The 14,812-nt window shown below is 40.3% G+C and overlaps 1 protein-coding gene across 1 annotated transcript; it reads left to right on the top strand.

The window, feature by feature from the left end:
* Positions 1 to 8,553: 8,553 nt before the first annotated feature.
* Positions 8,554 to 9,668, top strand: LOC109529171 (leucine-rich repeat-containing protein 3-like; the record flags this gene model as incomplete). The annotated part of the gene is made up of 1 exon (XM_019892393.1): positions 8,554 to 9,668. A coding segment is annotated over one exon (624 nt), but the record flags the coding sequence as incomplete, so codon positions are not given.
* Between the last annotated feature and the right edge of the window lie 5,144 nt (positions 9,669 to 14,812).

Raw genomic sequence — 14,812 nt, 5'->3', positions numbered from 1 at the left:
TTTATTTTATGCTACTCCCCCACACCTCAGGAATGGCCCTAATACCTGGAGCCACATTGAAATAGTTTGACCCATTTACCTTCGCTCCACAATTTTGGTTAATCGAGAACGTAAGAAAAAAAGAGAACCTCCTTGGCAGAGGTAAATATTAAGTTGCAAAACGGCAATATCTTTTTAACAGCAGTTTGTGGCCAAGGGGGGTTGGGATACAGCCCTTGCACTGGTTCTATTTGATTGTGTCTCTGAACCTAACGAACTCCTTTGCCATTCATTTCCAATAAAAGTGACCTATTAATACTTTGTAATCTCTCGTCCTTGTTCAGCAAGGCAAGGTGTTACTTTGCCAAGTCGAATCATATTATCGCTGTGGGCCATCCATCAAGGTGGGCCATCAAAGCCACCAGGGAATTGCCACAAATTCTACTTTCAAGTCCAATTCATGCAGACCAAGGGGACGGTGGCTCTTTTCAGTGACTGAACACTACAAAGAGGCGCGCAGGCTATTTCTGCCAGGCTGCACCATCAAAGTGTGTAACGCGAGTCTTGATTAATTCAGAGAAATGAAATTTTCAAAGGCTAAGAAGAAGTGATCCTCATGGCGGCTCAGTGGGCTAACATGCTGAATTTCTGTCTGATATTCTTACCAATTCATTGCGTTGTACGCCAACCTATCCCTCCCATCGTATTGCGTTAGCCCAGGGCTATCCAAATTAAGGTCCGGGGGTAGGGGGTGATTTGCAGCCCGCAAGTCCGTCTTTTACAGCTGGAAGCATATACTCAAAATAGCATTTCACAAAGCATGTTTGGCAATCGCTGTCCTCCATTGGTGCAATACCCATCTCCTACAAACAAATAACAAAATACTTAAGAACTTGTGGCCCTTGCACCCTTTATATTTTCTGTATGAGACACCGAGGAACAATGCAGACACCCCTGTTTCGTCACTTCTTGTTTCATCAGTGGAGGGAAAAAAATCCATTTGTCATGACTTGCTGCTCTCACTCATTGTTACTCACTGGGGCGGACTGTTTCTTTGTCTGGTCACTTTGCATTTCACGCGTTTTTTTTTTTTGTGTCCTTTCTGGTGTTATTACATGGATCCATCATGCTGTCGTATTGTAATTCACAGCAATTACTGTGCTGTTGTAGCATGGGGAGTAATCACTGAGTCGGATTAGGAGGAATGGAGACTTGGACGGGACATTGGTTCGGCACATTGATCGTTTTTCTTTGACTCTCATGTTTTTCATATTGTGAGAAGCCAAAACCCAAATCACGATTAAATTTCGATTTATTCCCCATCCCTCGTCAATGGCATTTCCGTTCATGTCGATGTGGGAAGATTATTTATTTATTTTCATTACTGGTATTTTTTTTTTTTAGGGGTTATGGCAGGGGTCGGCAACCCAAACTGTTTTTTTTTTTTTTTTGCAACAGCCACCTGCCTGGCTTCCGCCCTGCTCATAAAACATGTGTCGCAGGCTATGATGCAAATCTTCGTTGACAGAAATGTTGAAATTTAAATTGTATTCTATACATTTTTACAGCATTGGAAAACGTTAAAAATGTTTGTGTCATTTTTTTCCTCCTACATAAACTATATTAAAACAAAAAATATATTTTCCTCCCCCATCTTTTTCCATTTTCAAACGTATTTGAAAAAGCTTCCAGGAGCCACTAGGGCGGAGCTAAAGAGCTGCATGCGGCTCTGGAGCCGCGGGTTGCCGACCCCCGGGTTAGGGTAATACTTTCCGTGTGCCTCAGCACAACAAGACTTTGTGCTGTTTGTCACGCGCATTGGTACACAACTCCAACGGGGGTCAAGGGTCCCAAGAGGCAGCGCAGTGGAAAAAATGGCTACCGAGCGGCTGGCTGAGCAGAACACCTGGCCCCCTGCTGACCCGCTGTTAGTGCGTTTAGTCCCATGAGATATACAAGAAATGCTCCAGTGCGTTTCTTTTCTCACGCCACATTGTGTGGTGTGTTTGTGTTGAGGTTGTCTTTGTCTTCCTGCGTTTGGCGCTGATGATATTTTTTTCTTTCCGCTATCAGCGTCTGTTTACAAATGAGCGTGAGCTTCATTTCATTTGCTGGCAAACAGATGATGCCTCTCGCTTGGCCGAGTCTACATTGCCAACAAAGTTCATCGTCATGTTTCCAGACAGACTCTTGATATTCCTGCATCTCATCTTTGCAGAGCAGTTGGTGTTTCTTTGCCCTTGTCATTGTTCTCGGGGGAAAGAGTGCAAAACCAGTTCCTCTCTGTCACTGTCAGGAAAAATGCATTCACCAAAAAAAAAAAAAAAAAGAGCAACCCTTCTACTCATCAAAATCAGCAGCTTCCCACTTACAGCAATTTGCATGATGGTTGTCAAGCCTGAAAATGTCACTTTTGACTAAGTTGGAAGCACGACGGAGGAGGTAGCCACCAAACCCTTGAAGGTCCTTTGGGAGCACGGCACCGCCTACCAGCTTGCATAATGAGAGCAGGCCGCTCAAATATAAGGCAACATGTTGCTCCATACAATGTGTGCACTGTGCACACTACACTGCACAGTGTTTGTTTTTGCCGTGAGCAGAAAATCAAAATGAATGACTGGTGCCAGTTCAGCCATGTCTCCCGCACCTATTCTCGGAACATTGAATTGATCGCAACAGGAAGGTTCTGGTTCATTCCAGTTGCCTTTGGTTCAATGCCCTGAAAATAAAATGATCTGGATAAATGACAATATGTACAGGCACCCTGCACCCATTTATCTTTTGGTGAATTCATTTGCCAATGATACCAAGACTAATGCTTAGGGTGGAAAGATATCGAACAATATTACAGATGACAGAAATGCCACACTAAGGCATCTAAATTGCCATTGTGACTTACTTATTAGGGACTACAGTGTTGCCAAAAATGAAATGTTACCGGTTTGATGTTGTATTTTGATCTGTGTAAGCAAATGATTGGCACATCCCTTGGTCATGCCTTTTGTCTCTACAGGCTCTGATTGTTTTTTTTTTTTTTCCACACCGTGGTAAGTTAAGAAATAATCATTACAAATTAGATTGGAGGCAAGAGACAGGGCCAAAGAGGTTTTAAGTTTCCCAAGGAAACCACAATAAATTCAACATTTCCTAAACTTTCGAATGCACATGTCCTTGCCCAACCCCAAATAAAGAAATAAAAAAAATGTGTAATGAGAAAAAATAGCTCCAATATTCTGATTATTAAAAAACAAACACTGAGCAATAACGAGTTAATGTGAAATTAACAAACTGTTTTTTACGATTTGATGCTGCAATCCATTTCAGTGTGCTGCTCCATGTGGTGTGCCCGCCTTCGCCACCAGGAGGCATCATGCATTCATGTAGACACAATATAAGGAAAAAAAGACTTCTTCGACACCCTTTTCGCAACAGTGCCATTTCATATTTCTTGCTCAGGCATGTGTCATCGCCTAACCCCCTTTTCTCACATTCGCACACACGTCTTTAAATATTCATGCCTTCATACTCCTTTTGACATCCCTCCCCTTCTCAGGGCGCATGACGCCTGTAATCAATAAGAAAATAATATAGTCATTCACATGACGGGTCCGCGAGGATGATGACACGTGAGATGCTCCTCGGGAGAGAAAGGGAGAGGAGAACAAGTGTGTGTGTTCGAGAGACAGAGACACGCCCACTCCTCTTTATTACAAGCTGTCCCTTGCTTTCACTTCAGTCACTGATGCTCGCCTCACAGGCACAGCAGAGTAGATGTTAAAATTAATTTACATTTTTTTGTGTGCACTACCGAAAACGACGTTGAGTCAGCTTTGGTTAAAACTGACCTGAATATCCCTTAAAAGGATTTGAGAAAATTTAACGACAAACTTCAGAGGAACACATTGACACGTAAGTTTATCCATGTATAGTTTGTCCAATATCTCATTAATTGCTTTCACTGTTCCGATTAAACTGCTTCATGTGATTGAAATGCTAATCATGTACATAGACTGAATGTTTTTTTTGTGTGTGTGCCATGTAGTCCAAGAACTAATTGGAGAAGAGGGAAAGGAAAAGTGTAAATGTGTCAAGTCTCTGCTTTGTGTCCCACACCACATTTCTATTATCATGCAAAGAGCAGATCATGATGGTTTGCCGTTGATTTGCATTCTCCTTGTCCAATATGTAAATTGCAGACAATTCAATTGGAAGTAAAATTGATGATGTTGATGTTTTTTTCTAACAATATTTCATTATCGGTGAACTATAAGCAGGTGATTGCAGTGGCGGAGATGAAATGAGTTAAGAACAACATACAGCATATCATAACAAGAACCAGACAGAGCGGTGCCCTGACTTTGGAATTTAATTTGTTCCGCTGCTATCTTAAATCATCTCACCCCATTGAGATTAATGAAAATGGCATTAATCCGATTTTGTACCACACAAAAAAAAAAAAAATGCTTCTGAAATTTTGGGTAATGTTTTATATAAACATAAAGTAATAACATAATCTAATAGTAAACTCTTTTTGCATCGCGGTAATTCGATATTGTGTGGCTCAATCTGGTGTGTCTGCCTTGGCGATCAGGGGGGCAGTAAAATCCATAAAGATACGTATACTACACAGGTTCAAACGTGAAACTCTTTTTCAGAGAGGATAAATAATATGTCTGTGTGTATTGTACATATGTTACTGCTTGTATTACAATAGAATTTGTGTAAAAGTTTATGATTAGCTCAACGTTGACGCTGTTTTGGTTAGCTAGTCAATGGTGTTTTGTATTGTGTGTGAGCATTAAGCTAGCAGGGGTTCACAAGTCAATTCATGTGCTTTGGCTCAACACACTCTGGCTGTGTCCAAATCCAAGCCACATTTTTTTGGCCGCATGATGTCTCTTGCGGCATGCCTCGACCGCACGTGGTTTAAAATTTTACATGAAGACATTAAGCCTGTCCAAATGTGCCATGGTTGATGTGTTCAGCAGAGGCTACATGAGGGAAAGCCTTACAAAGTATCGAAGGACCCAACCTACAAATTGTCTTTCTAGAATTTGGAAATCACATGCGGTCGAATTGCGCCCAAAGTGACGTTAGGCGGCCGAAAATGCGGCCTTCGGAGGACGCAGCCTATGAATTTGGACAAAGCCCGAGGAGTGATTTTGTCTTACACTAAGCTTCCATAGCAAGCCTTCGCAATGGACTTCTTTCCCCGCAACGTCGACAAAAGATTTTGAATGGGAACAAAATGTATCAACAAGAAACATTTGGCAGCTGCAAATGATAATTACAGTACTCTGCAAATCCGGATTAAAATTTTAGTTCGAGCCACAATATTCCCATGCCCCAGAATACAAATGATACTTGGTGTTGTCATTCTTCATGAAGCAAAATGGTTTTATCTGTTTTTGCTGTTTTGCTGCAATTCAATCCCAAAGTAGAAATTGGTTTTTATTTAATAACTCCCTGAAATTATTTTATTCCCTGTCTGCCCATGATCAGAGAAAGTGGAATTTTATCTTCATTAGTTTTATTTTGATTTAAATTGACATTTTGAGTTTTTAGTGGCCCTCCTTTGAAAAGCGGTATTATTTTTAATATATTTTTATGTATTTAAAAAAATATTTCCATATATACCGGTATATATATATATATATGTAATACTGCATGTGAAAATTATTCATTATTTGTATTTTGAGTTTTTAGTGCCCCTCCTTCTAAAAGTGGTATTTTTAAATGTATTTTAAAAATATAGACTTCCATATATGATCATGGAAAACAATTTTTTTGGCTTATATTTCTGTTTTTATTTTTCATTTTTATATTTAAACTCCATAGCTCTGTACAGAAAACGCTTCAGAATTATTTTCATTCTGCCTTGCTTTGAATGATATTTTGAATCTATCATCGTGAGCTGGAAAGTAGGATTTTTGATATGATTTTAGTTTACTTTAATTTAAAACAAATTCTATTTAATTTGACCCTCATGAGGACAAGTGGTTCGGATGATGAATGATTTCTATGTGAAAGGAGAAGTCAAGTCAAAAATGTTCTTTACAATAATTTGTTCGATGTGCCCCCACTAAGTCAAAACACCGTCTTCTGATTAATATTGTGTTTTTTTTAATGAATTAAACACAAAAATCCACCTGTTTTCATCCATCTCAGGTGGCGGCCATTTTGCCTTTTGCCGTCGACTGACGATGACATCAAAGTGCACATGAAATGATGTGGCGGGCCGGATCTGGCCCCCAGGCCTTGAGTTTGAGACATTGTCTTGGGCTATTTGATGTCAACAGCAAGTGGCAGATCAAGCTAAAATGGATTTTGCTGCTTAAATCTAACCCCCCAAATGCAATATTAATTAACTTGACTTCCCCTTTAATAGACTCTTTGCCCTCAAAAGTTGAATACAAAATATTGGAATTTTAAAAAAGTATTGATGTGTTTTTTTTTCTCCCACTCACACTGAAAGCAAAATGATTCCAATTTTGAAATGCACAGTCACGTAATTTTCCATCCTTCCTTAGTGTGAGTCACCGTTTCGACACGTTTTGTTTAATTTTAGTGTTTTAAAGTGCAAAAGGGATCACAGCAGCCGCTCCCCCTTGGCCAAGGTTGGCCTCCTTGTTGGCGCCGTGTCTCTTATCGACGTCGTGAGACTCCAGCTGGATTGATGTTCTCGTTGTTAATAGCGCGCCGGGCCTTACTTACACATCAACCCCACCCACTTTTTCCTAACCTTCATCCTCACGACGCACGTGTAATATGCAGCGGCACCGCCGTGAAATATGATGAAGGGGCTGGGGCATGATGGGAAGATAAACAGAGCTATATAAGGGCGTAATAGGATTCTTTTATTCCGCGTGAAAAGCCAGTCAGGGAAAGGAGCCCGGATGAATCGTGTTTGCGGATTTACATTCGCCAATTAAACATGTGCTGTTTGAACAACAGTTCCCCAATCTGTTTGATTCAGTTTACAAAAATTGTTATGTCATGCTCCCAACACATTGAAGAGAGCCAATCAAGCGCGACATGGAAGGAAGGAACCTTGACCCTGAATGTTATTTTTAATTGGCACTTTTGAATTGAGCAGGTTAATTATTTTCTCTTTTTATTTCAAAAAGCCTTGAATAGAACTATGACAGTTTTTTGTTGTATTTTATGATTGGAGTTTTTTTTTTCCAAATTAAATTTTTTTAAAACTTTCAAGAGAACAAACACTCAGTGTGGCACTTCCATTTGTACTAGAATAACTTTTTTTTTAATGTCATTGGTATTTATTTAATATTTGATTTGTTGATTGTGATTTTATAGATTGCGCTAGTGATTTAGTTCTGTGCTTAATATTTATTTAAAATGTTAATTTTCAAACATGAGGATAAGCGGATTAGAAAATGGATAGACGGATGAATTTTCAAACATACAAGGGCTTGCCCTTAAAGACTTGTATACAAATAGTCTCTGGACTGCCTGTCCAACCATCGTTTGAAATTACACAACGAAGTCATTCTTCATTTTCCTGAAATTGTTTTGATGAGCGAGCCATTCGGAATTTTGCCGGATTGTGACGTAACAGTGTGGCTGGTTCACGTCATACTGATTGCCTCGGATTACTGATAAAGTGAAAAGGCTGAGGTGGGAAATGAAAACAAGTTGACGTTTCATTCCATTTGCAGTTCAAATGGTTGCAACTCAAATGGCCAGCAGAGAGCCCAGAGATTTAAATAATACACAGCGATCGCGTGTGATAAGATGAAACCGGTCTGGAAAATAAGGTGGCTTGCTCCGAAAGTGACACACAGCGAATGCCCTTTTATTGCTGTCCGCCTCAATAATAGTGCGGCCTCCAAAAGGTCATTTCGAAGCATGTGTTAGTCCTGTGCCACAAAGTGAGCCCTTTTCTCCTCAATGTGTCAGACGGCGGCGGTGACGTCCGAGTGGAGGTGCGTATCGGGGGCCTACACCGAGGCCATGTGCCCAGTTCCGCAACAGCGACCATGGAGCAGACCTCGAACACAAGAAGACCCCCAGGTGAGTCTGTCCGTCCCTCTGGCTGGCTGGTGACATGCCTGGCACACCCTTATTGGCCAGAAAATGCATCCGCTAAAATAAGGGTGCCAAACTCATTTTTGTTGCGGGCCACATTGTAGTGACGGCTTCCCTTGGAGGGCCATTATGACTCTGAATTTTGTGAAACCATAAAGACCGAACATGGCGTAGGGCGTTTTTGGCCGAAAAAACGACAATGTATAGTAAGGCGTTTTTGGCCGAAAAAAACAACCATGTATAGTAAGGCGTTTTTGGCTGAAAAAAAACGCCAAATAAAATGATGTGGCGGGCCAGAGATGGCCCCCGGGCTGTGACTTTGACACCTGTGCGCAAAAAGAACAAGTCATGATCTCACAATATTAGCATACATATGCAGTATCGGTAGAGGTATAGCTAGATTAGATATGAGAGAGAAAGTTGTGACTTTGTGAGAGTAAAATTTGACAGTATTTTTTACAATTAATTTATGTTCTATCTGGTCTCTCTCTCTCTCTCTCTCTCTCTCTCTCTCTCTCTCTCTTGTCGCTGCACTTGGAGCGCAACAATATCCGGAGCCTCCCCGAGAGCGCTTTCGTGGAGCTGGCCCATCTGCGGGACCTCTACCTGGCGCACAACCGCATCGACTCGCTGTCTTCGGGGGCCCTGCGCCGGCTGGGTCCTGAGTTGCGCCTTCTGGACCTGTCGCACAATCAGCTGAGGCAGGCCAGCCGGGACGAGTTCGGGGGCACGCGGGCCAAGACGCGCCTGTACCACAACCCCTGGCACTGCGACTGTACGCTCCAAGAACTCATGGAGGCGCTCAACCTGGAAGCCGAGACGGTCAACGGAATCGTCTGCGAGAGCTCAGTGCGAGGGCTGGGCGAGGCCAGCCGTTGGGAGGAACCGGGCGTGATGGGCGAGCACGCCGGTCAGCCTCTGGACCGAATCCTGGACTCGGGGGTGAACTTCTGCAGTTTGCAGCGCAAGACCACCGACGTGGCCATGCTGGTCACCATGTTCGTGTGGTTCTTCATGGTCATCGTGTACGTGGTTTACTACGTCAGGCAGAACCAGGCCGAGGCTCGCCGGCACCTGGAGTATCTGAAGAGCCTACCGAGTCCTCGTAAGACCCCCACGGAGACGGACACCCTGAGCACCGGCTTCTAAATTTTTAACCCCTGTGACTACTGAAATACTATATGGCTTCTTGGTCAAGCCAAATGGTGTATCTGTTTGCCTTTTTAAGTCAGAACAGTTTTTCTGTGGCACACACATAGTTCGATCACCCACTATTGTGCCCACCTGCGAATTGCAAACATCAGCGAATGATCGAATACCCACTAAAATGATTTTGTAATTGCATTTAGATGCCGCAAATGGCGGCAAAGCCTTTAAAACAGAGACTGCAATTCAGTTTAAATGATTAACTTGTCGAAGCAACACAGACAAAAAAAAAAAAAGAATCAGCAAAGGATCATTACCATGCCTCTAACATGTACACAATTACAAAGCTGTTACAGAAATGACTATTCAGTACAGCGGTGCCTTGAGGTGCGAATCAATTTTTTTTGTCTTCAGACACGCTCAAATTGCAGATGTGAGTGCGCTTCACACCCCCACCGCTAGATGGCGAGAGCACACTTCACATCATCAAGTCACCAGGGGGCATTCAAAGTAGTGTATTGATGAATCGTTACGATCATGTAAAATGCACAAGACCCCCCCCCCCAAAAAAAAAAAACAAAACAAAAAACAAAAGACAATTCAAAACGAATCACCTCACCACCTCACACACGGAAGATGAACCTCGATCAATGTAGCGGGCGTTCCTTGTATAGAAAAATGTATGAATCTTTTTTTTTTCACTCTCTTTGTGCTCCTCTTTCACTTGATTTGATCCCACTATGCCCTCTACTTCCCTCTTCAATGTCTTATTCAGTTCAAGCGACTCCGATGAAAGGAGATCATCGTCACCGTCGTCGTCATCATCTGGACTGTGCTTGTCACTTGATTGATGCTTATACGGACATTTGGACCACACACTTGAACTTTAACTGATTGAACATTATTTTATTGCTATTTTCTTGATCAAGCAAGTACTGTACTTTATTTTTGCACCACTTTTTTACTTGGGCGTTTTATTGTGAATCTTTTTTTTTTTAATTAACTGAGCAGGTATTTTGTTTTGTTTGATTAATTATGTGCTTCATTTTTATTCTTTGGTCTGTGTATAAGGCAGATTGTTTTTGTCTGTGTTATTGAGGTTTATTTTATTACCTGTAATTGAGTAGCAGATAACTTTGTTTGGTATTTGTTTCTCTTTTCAATGTTGAACTAATTGAGCAGGCAATTTATTTACTTTTCTTAGATTGTTTGTATAATTATTGATGAGCAGATGATTTTATATGTTATTATACATTGTTATTATTATTTATTATTATTACTTATTTGGAGTTTTTTTTTTCCCTTCAGCGCACCGGACCAAGAAAACTGTTGATTTATCCTCAGGAGTATCAAAATATTTCTAACATGTAGGCCAGAGTTGGGCCTTGGTAGCTGTTCTTCTCTTGAAAAAAAGTTCAAAATATAATAATTATAATATTATTATTATATCGTAGCTGTCCTGTGAAAAACACGTATGTCCATTTTTGTCATTTTTAAAATGTTTACATTTATGGGGTGTCCAATATGTATATTATGATTTAAAGTCATTGGAAACATGATATTGCCAAATTAAAGTTGTTCGGGGGAAAAAAAAGTCTGCCTCAGAATGTTGTGTTCAGGCCGACGTGGAAATGTCGCCACTTGCTTCAAATTCTCAAGTCTTTTTTTTTGTTCCAACTTTATTCTCCTCGGATTACAACTTCAGTCTTATAGTATAATACACTGCATTTATTTTGTGGGTTTCAGTCGAAATCCTCTTTTCTTATTTCTTGACCATGCAACACCAACACAACATTCTGTTGGTCGCAAATTCAAATTTCTCTCAAGTGCCTGCTTGCCTTTTTGTCGGAATAACTAACAATCAAACACATTTATGAAACTGTTTTTCAGTCTGCCTCTTTGTATGTATGTATTTTTCCCACGTCTTGTGTCTTTTGTGTGACATGATAATAATGTGTGCACTTTCTATTGTCAAAACCAAATGAAATGTTGCGTAATGTGATCTGTCTGTGTGACATACTCCATTATATGATGACTACAATATTTGCGTCATTTTTTTTTTCATTTTATTATCATTCGGTGCGAAAAATCTGTTTCTTATTGTTATGTGAGCTTCATAATAAATGTGTACGTGGAAAACCGTGTTGTGTGTCGGCGTAACCTGCTACAGTCGTAGCACAGTGTTTTACGTGAGATGACAAAAGTATTGGGATGCCTGGCCATTGTGTGGGACCCACGCTCACCAAAATGCAATATGTAGCATACATAGTCCACGGAAACTAGTCCTAAAAACTGCGACTTTTCTTCTCCTAATTTTACTTCATTTTGATATAAAAACTTTATTCTTACAAGTTTAATGCTTTTTCTTGTCAGTTCGACCTTTTGTGTAACAGATTTTGGTGGAGTATAATTATTGTCATAAAAAATTTAAAACCATGATGACAATATTTTTTTTTCTTTTTTTTTTTCTTTTTTTTTTAATAGAAGTGACCAGTGAAAAAGTTTTAAACTTGGTCTCATTTTTTTATGTCACAAAAACTTGATATTTGAACAGGGGTGTGTTGACTTTTCAGATCAACCGTATATTTAGTTTAAAAAAATTTTTTTTGATTGAGCTGATTTGAAAAATAAAGGATAAAAAAGAAAGTACATTGTTGAGAGAAAAAAAACGTGTAGTTAGGCGTTTTTGGCCGAAAAAAACGACCATGTACAGAAAGGCGTTTTGGGCCGAAAAAAACGACCATGTATCGTAAGACGTTTTTGGCCGAAAAAAACGATCATGTATAGGAAGGCGTTTTGGGCCGAAAAAAACGACCATGTATCGTAAGACGTTTTTGGCCGAAAAAACCAACCATGTATATGAAGGCATTTTGGGCTGAAAAAAATGACCATGTATAATAAGGCGTTTTTAGCCGAAAAAAACGATCATGTATAGGAAGGCGTTTTGGGCGGTAAAAAAACGACCATGTAAAGGAAGGCGTTTTTGGCCGAAAAAAAAACGACCATGTATAGTCAGGCATTTTTGGCTGAAAAGAACCGACCATGTATAGCAAAGAGTTTTTGGCCGAAAAAACCAACCATGTATATGAAGGCATTTTGGGCTGAAAAAAATGACCATGTATAGTAAGGTGTTTTTGGCCGAAAAAAAACGACCATGTATAGTAAAGCGTTTTGGAATGAAAAAAACGACCATGTACAGTAAAGCGTTTTGGGCCGAAAAAAAATGACCATGTATAGAAAGCCGTTTTTGGCTGAAAAAAAACGACCATGTACAGCAAGGCGTTTTTAACCGAAAATAACGACCATGTATAGTAAGATGTTTTTGCCAAAAAAAACGACCATGTATAGGAAGGCGTTTTGGGCCGAAAAAAACGACCATTGTTTAGTTAGGCGTTTTTGGCTGAAAAAAACCAACCATGTATAGTAAGGTGTTTTTCGCCGAAAAATACGACCATGCATTGGAAGGCGTTTTGGGCCGAAAAAACGACCATGTATAGTAAGGCATTTTTAGTCGAAAAAAAACGACCATGTATAGTATGGCCTTTTAACCCCAAAAAAACGACCATGTATCGTAAAGCGTTTTTAGACGAAAAAAACGACCATGTATAGTCAGGTGTTTTTAGCTGAAAAAAACGACCATCTATAGTAAGGCGTTTTTAACCGAAAAAAACGAACATGCATTGGAAGGCGTTTTGGGCCGAAAAAAACGACCATGTATAGTAAGGCGTTTTTGGCCCAAAAAAAAACAACCATGTATCGTAAGGCGTTTTTGGCCAAAAAAAGACCATGCATTCGAAGGCGTTTTGGGCCGAAAAAATGACCATGTATAGTAAGGCCTTTTTAGCCGAAAAAAACGACCATGTATCGTAAGGCGTTTTTGGCCGAAATAAACGACCATGTATAGTAAGGCGTTTTTGGCCGAAATAAAACGATCATGTATCGTAAGACATTTTTGGCCGAAAAAAACGACCATGTATAGTAAGGCGTTTTTGGCCAAAAAAAGACCATGCATTCGAAGGCGTTTTGGGCCGAAAAAAACAACCATGTATACTAAGGCGTTTTGGAACGAAAAAAATGACCATGTATAGTAAAGCGTTTTGGGCTGAAAAAAAATGACCATGTATAGTAAGGCGTTTTGGGCCGAAAAAAACAACCATGTATAGTAAGGCGCTTTTGGTCGAAAAAAAACGACCATGTATCGTAAGGCGTTTTTAACCGAAAATAATGACCATGTATAGGAAGGTGTTTTGGGCCGAAAAAAACGACCATGTATAGTTAGGCGTTTTTGTCTGAAAAAAAAACAACCATGTATAGTAAGGCGCTTTTGGTCGAAAAAAAACAACCATATATAGGAAGGCGTTTTGGGCCGAAAAAAATGACCATGTATAGTTAGGCGTTTTGGGCCGAAAAAAACGACCATGTATATGAAGGCGTTTTTGGGCTGAAAAAAATGACCATGTATAGTAAGGCGTTTTTGGCCGAAAAAAAACGACCATGTATATGAAGGCATTTTGGGCTGAAAAAAATTACCGTGTATATAGTAAGGCGTTTTAGAACGAAAAAAAAACGACCATGTATAGTAAAGTGTTTTTGGCCGAAAAAAACGACCATGTATAGTTAGGCGTTTTGGGCCGAAAAAAACGACCATGTATAGTTAGGCGTTTTGGGCCGAAAAAAACGACCATGTATAGTTAGGCGTTTTGGGCCGAAAAAAACGACCATGTATAGTTAGGCGTTTTGGGCCGAAAAAAACGACCATGTATAGTTAGGCGTTTTGGGCCGAAAAAAACGACCATGTATAGTTAGGCGTTTTGGGCCGAAAAAAACGACCATGTATAGTTAGGCGTTTTGGGCCGAAAAAAACGACCATGTATAGTTAGGCGTTTTGGGCCGAAAAAAACGACCATGTATAGTTAGGCGTTTTGGGCCGAAAAAAACGACCATGTATAGTTAGGCGTTTTGGGCCGAAAAAAACGACCATGTATAGTTAGGCGTTTTGGGCCGAAAAAAACGACCATGTATAGTTAGGCGTTTTGGGCCGAAAAAAACGACCATGTATAGTTAGGCGTTTTGGGCCGAAAAAAACGACCATGTATAGTTAGGCGTTTTGGGCCGAAAAAAACGACCATGTATAGTTAGGCGTTTTGGGCCGAAAAAAACGACCATGTATAGTTAGGCGTTTTGGGCCGAAAAAAACGACCATGTATAGTTAGGCGTTTTGGGCCGAAAAAAACGACCATGTATAGTTAGGCGTTTTGGGCCGAAAAAAACGACCATGTATAGTTAGGCGTTTTGGGCCGAAAAAAACGACCATGTATAGTTAGGCGTTTTTGGCTGAAAAAAACCAACCATGTATAGTAAGGTGCTTTTGGCTGAATAAAACAACTATGTATACTAGGGCGTTTTTAGCCCAAAAAAACGACCATGTATAGCAAGGCGTTTTTGGCTGAAAAAAACAACCATATATAGTAAGGCGTTTTTAGCCCAAAAAAACGACCACGTATAGTAAGGCGTTTTCAGCGAAAAAAAATGGCCATGTATTGTAAAGCGTTTTTAGTCGAAAAAAACGACCATGTATTGGAAGGCGTTTTTAGCCGAAAAAAAACGACCATGTATCGTAAGGCGTTTTTAGCCGAAA

Source organism: Hippocampus comes, unplaced genomic scaffold (assembly GCF_001891065.2).
Source record: "Hippocampus comes isolate QL1 unplaced genomic scaffold, H_comes_QL1_v1.1 scaffold137, whole genome shotgun sequence".
NCBI lineage: Eukaryota > Metazoa > Chordata > Actinopteri > Syngnathiformes > Syngnathidae > Hippocampus > Hippocampus comes.
This window is presented reverse-complemented; position numbering and strand designations above follow the sequence as displayed.